Consider the following 14404-nt stretch of genomic DNA (forward strand, 5'->3'; position numbering starts at 1 on the left):
TGAAAACAAAGAGTAAAACAAAGGACCACCAAGTGTGCCAACACATGGAATCTTATGGCGTTTGTTTCAAACTTTGGGTAAACTCAGTTTTGGAAAATTTCTTGTTGTTTTATAGTAACATATTTGTTTGATGTTGTTTTCACTTCTTTTGAAAGTTTTCAAATTATGCACAAGTTAAAAAGCAACGCATAAACTTCCCCAAGAGAAGCGAACGTGAAACCAACAAAAGAGAACATTGGTTGTCTCCAATCCTGAAGGATAGGCCACTTAAAAAGTAATGAACTTTGGTCCATGCTGAGCTTGGTACTTACACAGTAAATTCACATTTGGCTGAAAAATATTGGGGTATGAAAATGACCAAACCGGCTGTTTATATTAAGCCCTGGCCCCTGGGAGTTTGGGAACCGGCTCGGCTGCGTTGACATCCTCAAAATCTCAATGTAAGCTAGTACTAATTTTTTTCTTTCAAAAAATAAGAGTGAAATAATAAAGGCCACAAGAAGAAGAGCGCCAATTTGATTGAGATAAGGTTTTTCTTGTTTGCTCCCTTGTTGTATAACATAACAAGAAGCAACCCAATCCTGTGGCTCTCTCTCTCAATCCCTTCAACTAAGTGAGAGCGAGCAAAAGGGAGAAGAGAAGTGCGTTACTCTTCAAGAAACTAAAAAGATCCTCTCCTCTTTTTTGCAGTAAAGAATCTTTCAATTTAGTTAAGGCAAAGTATCTTTTTTTTTTCTTCCTTTAAACCCTAATAAACATCTATCTAATCGAAGAAAAAAAAAGCCATGACTACTCTTCAAGCTTCTCTTATCTTCAAGCCTTTACCTTCTCCTCTTTTCCATTTTTCTTCTTCTTCTTCTTCTTCCAAACCCTTTTACTCCCTTCGTTTATCCACAACAACTGCGTTTACTTCTTTAAAGCCTCGTTTTTGCCGCCACAATTCACTCCTTCACTGTACATTGACTCCTGACAATGTCAATTCTGATTTTGCCTTATCCAATAATAATGACAATGAAATTGAACCCCAAGAATTCAATAAACCCCAAGCATTCAATGAACCCTCCTCCTTTGGTGGGAGCAGTAGTTCAATTGAAGAAGCGAGTAATGTTGTGGAATCTGAGGTATTGGTGGAGGAGAATGAGGAAATGAAGAGGAAGTTGCCTATTGTGGTTTTCTTGATGGGTTTATTTGCTAAGGTCAAGAATGGGTTTGAGAAGATTTTGTTGTCTGATTGGTTTAGTTGGTGGCCCTTTTGGCAGCAAGAGAAGCGTCTCGATAGGTTGATTGCTGATGCTGATGCTAATCCTAAGGACGCAGCTCTGCAGAGTGCTTTGCTTGTTGAACTCAACAAGCACAGGTATAGCTTTAGTTCTCCGAGAAAAGATTTAGCCTTTATCTTAGTTCTGTCTTATGCTTCAGTGACATAATGTAGAGGAGGTAGGATAATAGTAAAGATTTTTTTTTTAAATAAGGAATATTGTGATGTTCATTACTGATAATAATACCATGTTTAGCAATCTTTGCCCGTCTTTCTATATAAAATGTTTAATTGGTCATTATCCTCATGGATGCTTTTGATTGGCGTGCCTAATTGCAATTCTCTCGCAATTTTAAGAACATGGCAAAAAATCCCATATGTGAGGTGCCTTAATAAAATAAGAATGCAGCTTGTGAGTTCCTGTAAATTACTGTATTCGAGTCTTTCACCTGATCAGTTCGAGTTATTTTTGTTTCCTTTTTAGTTTTGATAGTCTATAAGTTGCCTTAGCTACACAAATTTATTTATAGAGAGTATTCACTGTTCTCTTTATCTTTTCAACCTTAGCCCTGAGTCTGTCATTCGGCGCTTTGAGCAGAGAGCTCATGCTGTAGACAGTAGAGGAGTTGCAGAATATTTACGAGCTCTTGTGGCGACAAATGCTATTGGCGAATATCTACCTGATGAGCAATCCGGAAAGCCTTCTAGTCTTCCTTCACTGGTAATTGTTTGATCATAATACCTTTGCATTTTTTGGTGTGTATTGGCAAATTCCACCTGTGTGGTAATAAATTATTTTAGTGTTTGACATTAAGTAGTGAACATTCTGGGTTCCTGATTATCCCAGTTAGTCTCGGTTCATTCTATCTCCATAATGACACCTAAGTGCTTCTATTTTCTGGAGGGAAGGAAATCATTTTGGACTCTAGATGTTCTGGTCACTCCTGTAATTTATACTGTTCTTGTCTCTTGATTTGGTGCTACTTTTTGATGATTAATGGAATCAAAATGTAGTTGCAAGAATTGAAGCAGCGGGCATCGGGGAACATGGATGAGCCGTTTCTCAATCCTGGCATTTCCGAGAAGCAGCCATTGCATGTTGTGATGGTAAGATACCATGAGCACTGCAGTTTTTGTTGACAAAAGGAGTCTAATGTTCATATTAAGCATCATATCTAACACCTGTGTGTCACTAACAGTTAAATATGAATTTGGTTTATGGCTTTTCGTGCTTCCATTGGTTCTGCTTATGATTACTTTATCCATTTGTTGGGTCATGCTTTTGCACATGCATGTGGTTGTTTAACCCAGATTTCATTATTTTCTTGTAGGTTGATCCTAAAGTTTCAAGCAGATCATCACGTTTTGCGCAAGAGTTTCTCTCAACTATCATATTCACTATTGCCATTGGCTTGGTCTGGTAAGCTTATCTTCTAGATTTTACTATTCCCTATATACAAAATGAGGCCTAGTAACGTCTCTAAATATACTCTTGCCTTTTCTCCAGAGTTTGTGAGGGAGTGGGGTGTACACTGCTTGTTTTTTATGTGATTGCTGCCTTGCTAGTTAGCATATTAAGCTAATGTGTCTCTGTCCTACCTTAGTTTTCACTCTCTTTCCTTGCTTTAGGTAACTTCTCTTGTCTTTGGTTGGTAGATAATGAGTCTTATCCTTCTTTACTTTTACTAAGAAAAAAACACATTCATTTGTTCAGGATAATGGGTGCTACTGCACTTCAGAAATATATTGGTGGCTTAGGTGGGATAGGAGCTTCTGGTGTCGGTTCAAGCTCATCCTATGCCCCGAAAGAGTTGAATAAAGAAATAATGCCTGAGAAGGTATGTTTTCTTTCTGGAGATGTTACATGAAGCTTGTGTCTTCTGCAACAATCTTCTGATGTATTATGTTAATTAAAGAGATTGGAAGCTAATTTTCATTTATTTTGCTTCTCAATTCTTGTCACCGTGTGAAATGTCTAGTTTGTTTGGCTTCCTCATTTTGGCATTAGAAAAGAGAACTCTTGTCTCTGGGAATTTCGTTCAGAAACTTGGGAGTCAGGAAATTTGGAGGATTGACACGTCTCATTTGTAATTTTCTATACTCTTGTGTTACCAGATCTCAACTACTGATCAATTAAATGTAATCTGGAAAAGGGAACAGCTTCAAGTATCTTTTTTATCCCAGGCTATTCCTACATAACTTACATCCATATCAGTTTTATATTTTATTAACATAAATGTTGATGCCTCATTGGTCTTGGTTGTTTGATTTTCTCTTAATCTTTCATCTGTTCAGGAGTAACTCTTTGAGTATCCGCTCTCTTGTTAACTAGTAACAACTAACAACTTCTAAGAGTCATACATCATTCTCCTTTTGTATATTAAGGCTCAACCATGTATAAATGTTGCTTCTTATTCTTGCACTGTTTTGAAGTTTTTGATAGACAAATAGTTTGGATTATCTACTTGATAGACTTGAACTACCACGTTTATGCTATAGTGCCAGGTCGTACTAGAGATTCAATTTTCCTTCTGGGGATTTGGAAAAGTATGATTTTTCTTGTTTGTGGATCTTGCATAATTGCAGTAGTTTTTGTTTATTTATTTTTCTTTTGGACGCAGAATGTCAAAACGTTTAAGGATGTCAAAGGTTGTGATGATGCTAAGCAAGAGCTTGAGGAGGTTGTTGAGTACCTCAAAAATCCTTCTAAGTTCACTCGGCTTGGGGGAAAGTTGCCGAAGGTTTGTGCTTATTATGCTTATTTATTCTGGCTTGTTATTGTCAATTTTGCTTTTTCTTTTATGTGAACCACCCCCTATCCTTTTCATGAAGGAATTATTTATCTTGTTTTTAGGGAATTCTTTTGACTGGAGCTCCTGGAACAGGAAAAACCCTCCTTGCCAAGGTAAGCTGTTGATTACATTTTACACTGAAGTAGTTGTCCACATTGGGTTTTCCATGTGTTGGCTACCTGTGTTCTTTGTTATATTTCCAGATGCACTGCACACTTCCAACTATACTCAAATTCAGATGAAATTTCTTCTTGTTAGTTGTGAGTCTTCTGATTAGGTCTCTTCTTCACTCTTTCCTCTTCCTATTTGTTGGGGATGTATTTGGCCAAAAATTGAGCTGTTTGACCAAGCTTTTGGAAGGGAAAAAAGTGCTTTTGAGTAGAAGCTGAAGCAGTTTTTCAGAAGCAGAAAAAAGTAGCTTCTCTCGGAAAGCACTTTTCTAAGAAGCACTTTTGAGAAAAATACACTTAGAAGCAGTTTTCAAAAGCTTGGCCAAACGCTAATTACTGCTCAAAAGTGCTTTTCAAATTAATTAGACAAACACAAACTGCTTCTCACCAAGAAAACTTTTTTAAAAAGTACTTATCAAAATAAGCTGATTTTAGAAGCTTGGCCCAACAGGCTATAAGATTTGTTATCCCTTCTTTTTTTCTTCTTCTTTGGTTGCTAAAGCCTAAAGTGAGGTAATTTAAGTTTTGTTGTCCTTGCATTTACAAAACATAGTTATTCCTTCTGTTCTTGAATATTTTCTCAAGTGTTTGCCTTGGTCCTTTTTTTAATTATTTAAAGATTTCTCTTCTAGTATCGCATATTAATTAATTAATAGAATTGTTACTTTGTCAAAAAAATAAAAAAATTATCGTGTTCTCTTCCTTGTACAAAATTCTGTATTCGTCCTGCATTCAGAAAACGGCCTTTTGCATTTCTTATTCTTGTATGTCAACACAAGCATATATACTTATGCTAATCATGCTTAATTATCTTAATTGAAGGCTATCGCTGGAGAAGCAGGGGTGCCTTTCTTCTATAAGGCAGGCTCTGAATTTGAAGAAATGTATGTCTACTACTCTCTACCCTTATGTCTTCGTCATGTTTGTAACCAAGATGTCGATAAAATTAAGATTTGTGATCTCCTCTTACTTTCTTGAATGAAGTTTAGTTTCTTCTTATGGATAGCAAGTTGCTTGGTGCTTAAAAATTTACTCTAGTCAGTTTTTGTCCATTATATGTACAAATCTTCAGTGATTTGTCCCATCATCTAGGAAACTGGATGATAACTCTCATTGATATCACAACTTTTTCATGTTAACTCTTAACTGTGAAGAGAGGATTGGTAATGTCTGCACAGGCCTATGCATGTCATGGTGTCTAAATTTGGTCAGTGGAGGTCTCAATAGCTATAGTAGGGTAGATCTTCTTTTCATGCACATGTGACAAGTTGGATTTTATTGATTTATTCCAGCTCTAAGATGGTACTGGTATATGTACAAAATTACAGTTAGCAACAACTCTTTCCAAATCTAAATACTTATGAAGCTGAGGAAGTCGAGTAAAGTGTCTACTTCATGGATGTCAACCATTTTGTGCCAGATGGCTGTCTAGAGAGTAAATTTGTATTTTAATCTGAAGATAGTGTTGGTGTTGCCCTAAAATATCCTGTGATTCCTTTCCCTCCAAAGTATCCTAGCAAATGCATGCAGGAATGGTGTTCTAGGCAGCTTTAGCTTCCTTGGCCCAAAAGAAAAAAATGAATTTCCTTGTCAAGGCTACTCCTGCTCCAGCATTCTAGCAGCTTCTTGTTTTCTTTGGCACGGCCCACTTTACCAACAAAAGGAGTCAAAACTGTGCCAGAGTTGACTCGTGAAGTTGCTATGCAAAAATAAGTGAATAACATCTTCAGTTTCCTTTTCACATTAGGGGCATCCAATACAACCGAGCAAGTCTCTTTGCGGTAACTATGCTGGGTCAAGCATGATCCAGGTGCTGCCGGCCAACTGAAGCAAGCAATGCTGTAGGAGGCTTTAACTTACCATATGGTTCTTCCATGGCCAGGGAACTTGACGACCGTTTTTATGGGATGGTCTTGTACCATGATTTTACTGTGAAAGTCCATCCTTCTGTTCCTTTTAGAGGATACTGTCTGTTTTGTGTACATGTGATTTTTATATGCTTGATTTTTTTTTTTTTTGTGTGGATTTGGGCAAATTTTCCTGTCTTTTCAAGATCTTACATTTGGTTAACCTTGTGACCTAATTAACTTGGCTGGGGAATTTTACATTCTTTCAGGTTTGTGGGAGTTGGTGCTCGACGTGTTAGATCTTTGTTTCAAGCTGCTAAGAAGAAGGTTTGATTGACTATACGCCACTTATTGTGGTTTCTAGAGAAGATCACTTTTAAATATCAGATGCAAAATCATGTGAAATGTACTAGGTAGACTCTGGGCTGAAGATTTTCAGTCAATGCTTGAGCTATGCTTGAAAAGATCTCACTTGAGCTTAAGTGGTCTGGCTGTGACGCAATGTGTTTTCTGAGTGCATAGAGAATCAACTTGCATGTATCATAACGTATTCATGCCTACTAATCTCTCAAATAAATTTTGGTTCGAGTTACATAGTAATGAAAGAAGTGGGTGGAGATCACTCATAATTGGTTATGAAAGTTTCCTTTATGGCTTTGTGAAACTGCAGTCACTTTAATTCTTTCATGTCTGTAATCATTTGGCATACTTTCTATTTGGGTCGTCCATAAGAATGCGCTTTCATCAATGGGTAAAAGGAGTTTTCATCTTTCTTAAACCAAGAGTTTGGAGGGAACAAGGGATTCAATTAATGTGAGAGGAGGTTTTGTGGTAACTCCAAACAAACCAGTTGTTAGAAATTCTGTTTATTAATATTAGGCCTTGATGTACTAGGAAAGTAACTTTCTGGTTTGATTGGAACTAGTAAAACTTGATAAGGGGCATGATGCCCTAGCATCTGCTTTGAATTTATGTTGTCGTCAAACTTGTTATTCCTGCCTGAAATGCTAAAATAAATAAAACTCCCAATTTTGCTAAAGCTGTCAAAACCTAATCATAAGTCCCCTTTCAGCTCCATGTGTAACTATCATGTGAGATAATCTGCTTTGTCCTTTCCTTGTCCTTGTACTTGGAATAGGAAGGGATTTGATGTCCGTTTCCCTTTCTGAAGAAGCTCAATCAGTTTCTTGGAACTTCTATCTAATTTTCATGTGTCTTCTCTTTTTTAGGCTCCATGCATCATATTTATTGATGAAATTGATGCTGTTGGATCAACTCGAAAGCAGTGGGAAGGTCATACTAAGAAAACACTGCATCAGTTACTTGTTGAGATGGATGGTTTTGAGCAAAATGAGGTAAATGACTTGAAGTTAAAGTATCTAGATCATGATTCCTCTCTGAACTTGAAACTGGAGTGTATATTTGACTTATGCAGGGAATAATATTGATGGCTGCGACAAACTTGCCTGATATACTTGATCCTGCCTTGACAAGACCCGGTAGATTTGATAGGCATGTAAGTGTTTTGGAGCTTTTCCAGCCTGTTTGATTGCTTTTCTACTTCCAAACTTAAATGTTTTTTTGAAGGAATAAATTTGGGGTCTTTAGTAGTTTTCTCCACTGTGTTAACAAGAGTATTTTGAAGGCACTAATTGGAGTACTTCTTTAACACTTGTCTGCTAACAAGTACACCGGTTGCTTATCATGAATTTATTTACCTGAGAAAGTTGTGTCACACTATCCTACTGATTTAACCTTTTATCAAATTGACTAACTTTACGCCGATAGTTGTGCATGGGGTAGTGTCGTGCAGCTTCGTCACACTAAAGCTATGCCTTAAGTTTGAATGTTCCATTAACAACTCCATGAATTACATTTGGAAATCGGAACAAGAGCAAATTTCAAGGGAGCATTTTTTGTCGTGAAATTATACAGTAACAACAACAAACAACAACAACAACTACCCAGTATAGTCCCACAAAGTGGGGTCTGGGGAGGGTAATACGTACACAGGCCTTACCCCTACCCGAAAGGGCAGAGAGGCTGTTTCCAATCGACCCTCGGCTCAGGAAAGAAAAGGAAAAGGAAAAAGAAAAATCAAAAAAGCATTAGTGACTCCAACAGAAATCGCATAAATAATTATCTAAAATTTGAGTTAATACATTTCATTATTCTGAGATGTCAGACTAAGACAGAATTTTGTTGAAGGACTTTTGATCCTTCTGCTTTTGGAAAACACATTGTAAGCTATGAATGTGAGGAATAGTTTAATTGCTCTTTTCTTATATAATAATGGTCCATCATCAGGCTGTTAACATCAAACTACATTTTCTAGATTGTCGTTCCAAACCCAGATGTGCGGGGCCGTCAGGAGATCTTAGAGCTTTATTTGCAAGACAAACCAGTCGGTGATGATGTTGATGTGAAAACGATTGCTCGTGGAACACCAGGATTCAATGGAGCAGGTATGTACACTGCTCATTTTACTTTATGTTCATTTTCTTTTGCTTAAGTTTCCCATTTAATCTGAATCGGTTTTTTCCTAAAATTGGTGTCTAATGAGACGTTATACTACCTTCTCAAGCTTGAAATGGAGGATCCTCGTTACGAGCAAAGCCGATGCACCTGATACGACTAAAAAAGAGAGTTGGACTCTATCTATGATCTTTTAAATATATAGCAAAAGAAGATTGGATTTGTGAAGATGGCTATATCATATATCCAATCGGCTGGACATGGTTTACTCTTCAAGATAACTCTGGACGAGTGAAAGGAAAGTTAATGGATATGCGCGATCCACAAAAGCAAATATTATGCAAGTTCATGGGCCAATTACATGAATAAAGCCCTAACTTATTCTCCCTCCATTCCAACTTATGTGACATAGTTTGAATTAGCGTGAAGTTTAAGAAAGAAATCAAGACTTATGAAATTTGTGGTTTAAAACATACCCCAGCATTTGTGTGGTTATAACTTTTGAAACTTGTGGAAAAACACGCCATGGTTATAAAATTTTTTATTAAGGGTAAAACGGGAAGTGTAAAGTTAATTATTTCAAATTTAGCGTGTCATTCTTTTTGGAATGGCCTAAAAAGGAAAGTGTGTCACATAAACCGGAATAGAGGGTGTAACTATTTTTTGAGATTACTGAACTAGATTACATTTTGAACAAAGATCTTGTATTATTGTATCCACTGCTTCGTGCGTTATCTCTTCCTTGGGATAGCAGTTCTCTATGAACTTCTTTTAGTATACATCATTCCACTGTTAATCATAAATGGAATAGTGATGTTATTGATACATCATTTTTCCTGATAATGGCATACCAGAAACACCTATATATAGGTGTCAAATCCAAGACTCATATGATATTTGTTCCATATGGGACGATATCTAACTAATATATAACTCTTTTAACAGTGGTGGAGCCACCTTATAGGAAGGGGTGTCAAACGACACCCCTTCGCAGAAAAATACACTGTGTTGTAGGTAGGTAAAAAGAAAATTTTATATGTATATTGAGTCCCCTTAATTTTCTGATATGTTTACTTTTATATATTTTGACACCCCTTAATGAAAATTCTGGCTCCGCCACTGTCTTTTAAGACTACACTTAATATTGAACTTACATTCTAATTCCTTTCTAGGAACACTGTTGATCTGGATATATTATTTTATCTTTTCTGTTTGAAACAGATTTGGCAAACCTTGTGAATATTGCTGCCATTAAGGCTGCTGTTGAAGGTGCTGAGAAGCTAAATGCATCACAGTTGGAGTTTGCAAAAGATAGAATAATAATGGGAACAGAACGCAAAACCATGTTCCTGTCAGAAGATTCAAAGAAGGTATTCTGCTCTGTTATGAAAAATATGTTCACGCTTGGATCCTGTACCCTGCTCTTGCAAGTTTGATTTGATTTAACATCAGGCATTGAATGTTTGTATCTATGTCATTGTTTGATTTTACATGTTTACGAAGTGGCAAAATTATTTAGAATGAAAGAACTTATTTGGCCTCAAACTATCAAGCTGTCTATTTTATGAATACCGTGTAGATTCTAGGTCAACCCCTTGTATAGTTAATGAAACGAATGTCAGAATGTTGCCGTAATATACCAACAACTTGTTTTCCACCTGTTCATGATTTATGGTGGCAATATTACGATATCCAGGCATGCTAACCATTGTGGTAAATATATTCTTTTTCAGCTAACAGCATATCACGAGAGTGGCCATGCAATTGTTGCCTTGAATACTGAAGGTGCACATCCAATCCATAAAGCTACAATCATGCCACGTGGATCTGCTTTGGGAATGGTTACACAGCTTCCTTCAAATGATGAGACATCAATCAGCAAAAAGCAGTTGTTAGCACGGCTTGATGTTTGTATGGGTGGAAGAGTAGCTGAGGAGCTGATCTTTGGTCAAGACAATGTAACTACCGGGGCTACTAGTGACCTTCACACAGCTACAGAACTTGCTCAATACATGGTACAATTTCGCTACTTAGTAACATCTGTTATAGTGAAAGAAATAGCCAATACATGTAGTAAGAATACTTCTTCTCTCTTCCCTGTCTATTTCTCTAGCTTACTTAACAAGAATTCTTTTTCAGACACCTTCAAGACTACAAACGGTTTAAAAGTATATGGATCATCATGAATTATAAATATTAGCTATGAGAAGAAGTTGTTTCCTTGTTTCTTTTTACTTATCAACAGTTATTTACACTCCTATACATTTCAATGTATGCATGCAGATCAAAATATAATGTTCTTACTGACTGCATGATATTCCTTTTAAGTGCTCATTTGGCTTTTAGCTGCATTGATATGCCAGAATTTGTTAACCGAGGTAAAGTTGCTGCCATGTGACCACGCGGTCACGGGTTCGAGCCGTGGAAACAACCTCTTGCAGAAATGTAGGGTAAGGCTCCGTATGATAGACCCTTGTGGTCCGGCCCTTCCCCGGACCCCGCGCATAGCGGGATTATTACTGGGTTGATGTTGTTGTTGAGAAAGTATTGTTTTCTCATCAACATTATGAGACTTGAGTTTCTGCTTCAGAAATAGTGAAATTATACAGGGCAGTGCTTATTCCATTTTTGATTTCTCGCCGGTAACTGCAGAATGAAAGTTGATATTTATGTGAACATCAAAGAGGAATGACCGTTGTATTGCAGGTTTCCTAAGAAATTACCTAAACGATAATAGGGTGTTGGGAAAGAAAATATTGTCCTATGCAAAATTATCAGAAAGATCAACTAAATCTGTGCACTAAAATAGCATAAAGATCAACTAAATCTGTGCTTTTTGAGGCTATGCTGGGCACAGAAAATTGAGTCTGCCGATCTGAAGCTTCAATGTTCTGAAGTCATTTTGCTTCCTTAGTTTGCCCTCAAACTTTTCTCAACCCAAAGTGCCTAGGAAAATAGAAATAGAGAAAATAGGATCACCTTTAGTTCCTTTTCCTCCATCTACTATTTGTCAACGCAAGTAAAAATTAGCAGTTCTCTAATCGAGGCATAGCCGAACATGATGGAAACAGAAAAGAGAAAACAAACATAACCTCTCATTATCTGTGCCGGCAGTATTTGACAATCTCTAGACATAAGTCAGAAACAACTTAGGTTTTCTCCCACATGATTTGCTGCAAGAGTAGCTTCCCACAGGCAAAAGCTGCTTTTAGAAGGTTTCTCTCCAGATCTGCTTCATAGGAAGAGTCAAAAGAGTCGGTCTGATATTGTTGTTTCTTCATTTTCTTTGTCTGTGTTATGTATACTATAAGCTGTGAGTAACGTTATTACTCATTTGCTAGAATGAGCTTTCTGTTACAAGGGTATGAAAGTATCACATTCTTCTGTAGGTATCGTCCTGTGGGATGAGTGATGCAATTGGACCTGTTCACATCAAAGAGCGGCCAAGTGCTGAAATGCAATCACGTATTGATGCGGAGGTATGTGCTTAGCCCGACAATTTTTTTTTTTTTTTACTTTTTATGTTCTTACCTTTTGTAACAAGTGGCCTGGTGAAAAATTTCTAGTTCACTATATTGTGTTATCTATTAAGTTTATTTGGGTTGGTAAGCTCTTATAAGTTTGTTCATTTGATGCACAGGTGGTTAAACTTCTAAGAGAAGCTTATGATCGTGTAAAGGCCCTCCTAAAGAAGGTTTGTCTTGCATATCTTAATGAATGATCATAGAGCAATACTACCTTCCATCCTTTTACAACCATCTTCTTGCTCAGTATTTGATAGTATCTTTCCTTCCATCCTTTTACAACCATCTTCTTGCTCAGTATTTGATAGTATCTTTAGAAATCCAAGTAGATGCATAGGTTTAAGTACTTCAGAGTGTATGATAGCGTGCAGACAATCTTAGTCTTTTCAATGTGTAGACATTATTTTGGTCTCTCAAGACTCTGGCGACTTCCTATGGAGAAGGTGAATTATGAAGTACAATATAGGTAACGAATGACTCATTACTCTTGAATAACAATTTCCATGCAAGGTTGTTTCGCCTAAAGCTAATGAGGGCAGGTGGAAAAATCAATCCCCAAATACATGGAACCATTTTCAACATACAGGAAAATACTTAATTTCCTCTTAAGTATTTAGATAAATAGAAGTAACGGAACATTTATCTCAGCCTATGTTGCTCCGATTCATTGATTACTGCTGGTGTCGGCATGACAAGACACCAGCAGGTATGGGATTCGCACCAACATTCGGTGGATATTTATGAGACAATTCTTTTTCTATTTTGAGAAGCCCCTAAATGATTGGCATACTTCTGGAGTTAACATATTCTATATGACAGTTTCAGAAATCAAATTTATTTAACATTAACAGTTCGTTACTTTTTTTTGAGAAGGAACATCAACGATTCATAACTATAAAAAAGAACCAAAAAAGAAAAATGTGATCCAGACTCAACTGTTGAAAGTTGCGTAAAATATTATTAATGTAGAAGTATGTGAAACATTTTGGAACATCTTAAATTGAAAATTGATAGAGCAAGTAGGGGACATATTGTAAAGAAATAGTAAAAGGAAAAATTATGCCTAACAACTTTCAGATTTTAAGTTTGTACCTAATTCCTAACACTTTGAAGATATGGCAACTATCAGACATTACTTTTTATGATTCATTCAGACAAAATAATCCCTTTACTATTTGATCCTACTTTTTTCTCCCCTTTGGCCTTTCTCCCCCCTCCCCCCTCTTTCCTCCTCTTCTTCTCCCCTATTCTTTCTTTCCACCTTTTCTTGAACCGAGGGTCTTTCGGAAACAGCCTCTCTATCTCTTCAAGTAAGGGTAGGTCTGCGTACTCACTACCCTCCCCAGACCCCACCCGTGGGATTATACTGGGTATGATGTTGTTGTTGTATTCATTCAGACAAAATATCTTTACAGATGTGTTAAATGTTACCTTACTTAAAAAAAACAATCTCTATAGATGTGTTAATCGAATCAAGTATTTGGTCTTAAGGAGATTATTTTGCCATTGAAGCATTGTAGCTATATGATTTTATCCCTAATGGCTGGTCTTGCGCCATGTTTATTTAATGAGCAAAAGCAGTGAAAAAGTTTAAGCAGTCCCTCTGCGCCCCATAAATCCTCACTAGTGATTAAAAAGATGCGTCCTCATTACAGCGTGTTGTCTGATCGTGAATTTGTTTTAACCGCACAGCATAGATTGGAAATATTGCTCAAAACTGTCTGTTTCTTTTATATTGCAGCATGAAAAGGCTCTGCATGCTCTGGCGAATGCACTTCTAGAGTGTGAAACTTTGAGTTCAGAAGAAATAAGGCGAATTCTTCTCCCTTTATCTGAAGAACGGCTCTCTGAACAACAGCAGCAGCCACAAGATGAAGAAGCACTTGCATTGGTTTAGGTGTCGCTTTCTCTTCCATGGGTGATCATCTCAGCTGGTGCAGGGAGCTAATGTACAGTTTATACGAGACACTAGTCTGATTATTTCATCTACAGATCATAAATATTTCTTTTTCCTCACTGTTGTAACATATTTATAGGACTTCCATTTCCTGGCAACAGACAGAACAGGTAGCTTGAGTATAGTATTGTAAGCCTTGGTAGGAATTCAGGATTTCTTTTTCCATTTCTCTTTTTCAGCCATTTTAAAATTGAAAATACCCTGTATTGGGTAAAATTTTGCATGTAAACCGGGGAATTGTATATCAATTTATTGAAAATAAGATGTCCTATTTTAACATCATACTTCACTAACTCTCTGCTTCTTTCAGAGAAATGTCATTCCCAATGTAACTTTGCAGGAAAAATAATAAATATGAAGGTTAAAGAGGAAGAAAAAAAA

General features: G+C 36.8%; 1 protein-coding gene across 1 annotated transcript; it reads left to right on the forward strand.

Annotated features, from left to right (window-relative positions):
• Positions 1–471: 471 nt before the first annotated feature.
• On the forward strand, positions 472–14307 carry LOC109206705 (ATP-dependent zinc metalloprotease FTSH 11, chloroplastic/mitochondrial). Its single transcript, XM_019369561.1, has 17 exons — positions 472–1357; positions 1826–1979; positions 2273–2365; positions 2590–2678; positions 2973–3096; positions 3880–3999; positions 4113–4163; positions 5043–5104; positions 6337–6394; positions 7297–7422; positions 7503–7583; positions 8403–8532; positions 9764–9912; positions 10276–10557; positions 11932–12021; positions 12183–12236; positions 13808–14307. The coding sequence occupies exons 1-17, from the start codon at positions 786–788 to the stop codon at positions 13961–13963; spliced, it is 2391 nt and encodes a 796-aa protein (XP_019225106.1). The 5' UTR covers positions 472–785; the 3' UTR covers positions 13964–14307.
• Positions 14308–14404: the final 97 nt, after the last annotated feature.

Source organism: Nicotiana attenuata, unplaced genomic scaffold, assembly GCF_001879085.1.
Source record: "Nicotiana attenuata strain UT unplaced genomic scaffold, NIATTr2, whole genome shotgun sequence".
NCBI classification, from domain to species: Eukaryota; Viridiplantae; Streptophyta; class Magnoliopsida; order Solanales; family Solanaceae; genus Nicotiana; species Nicotiana attenuata.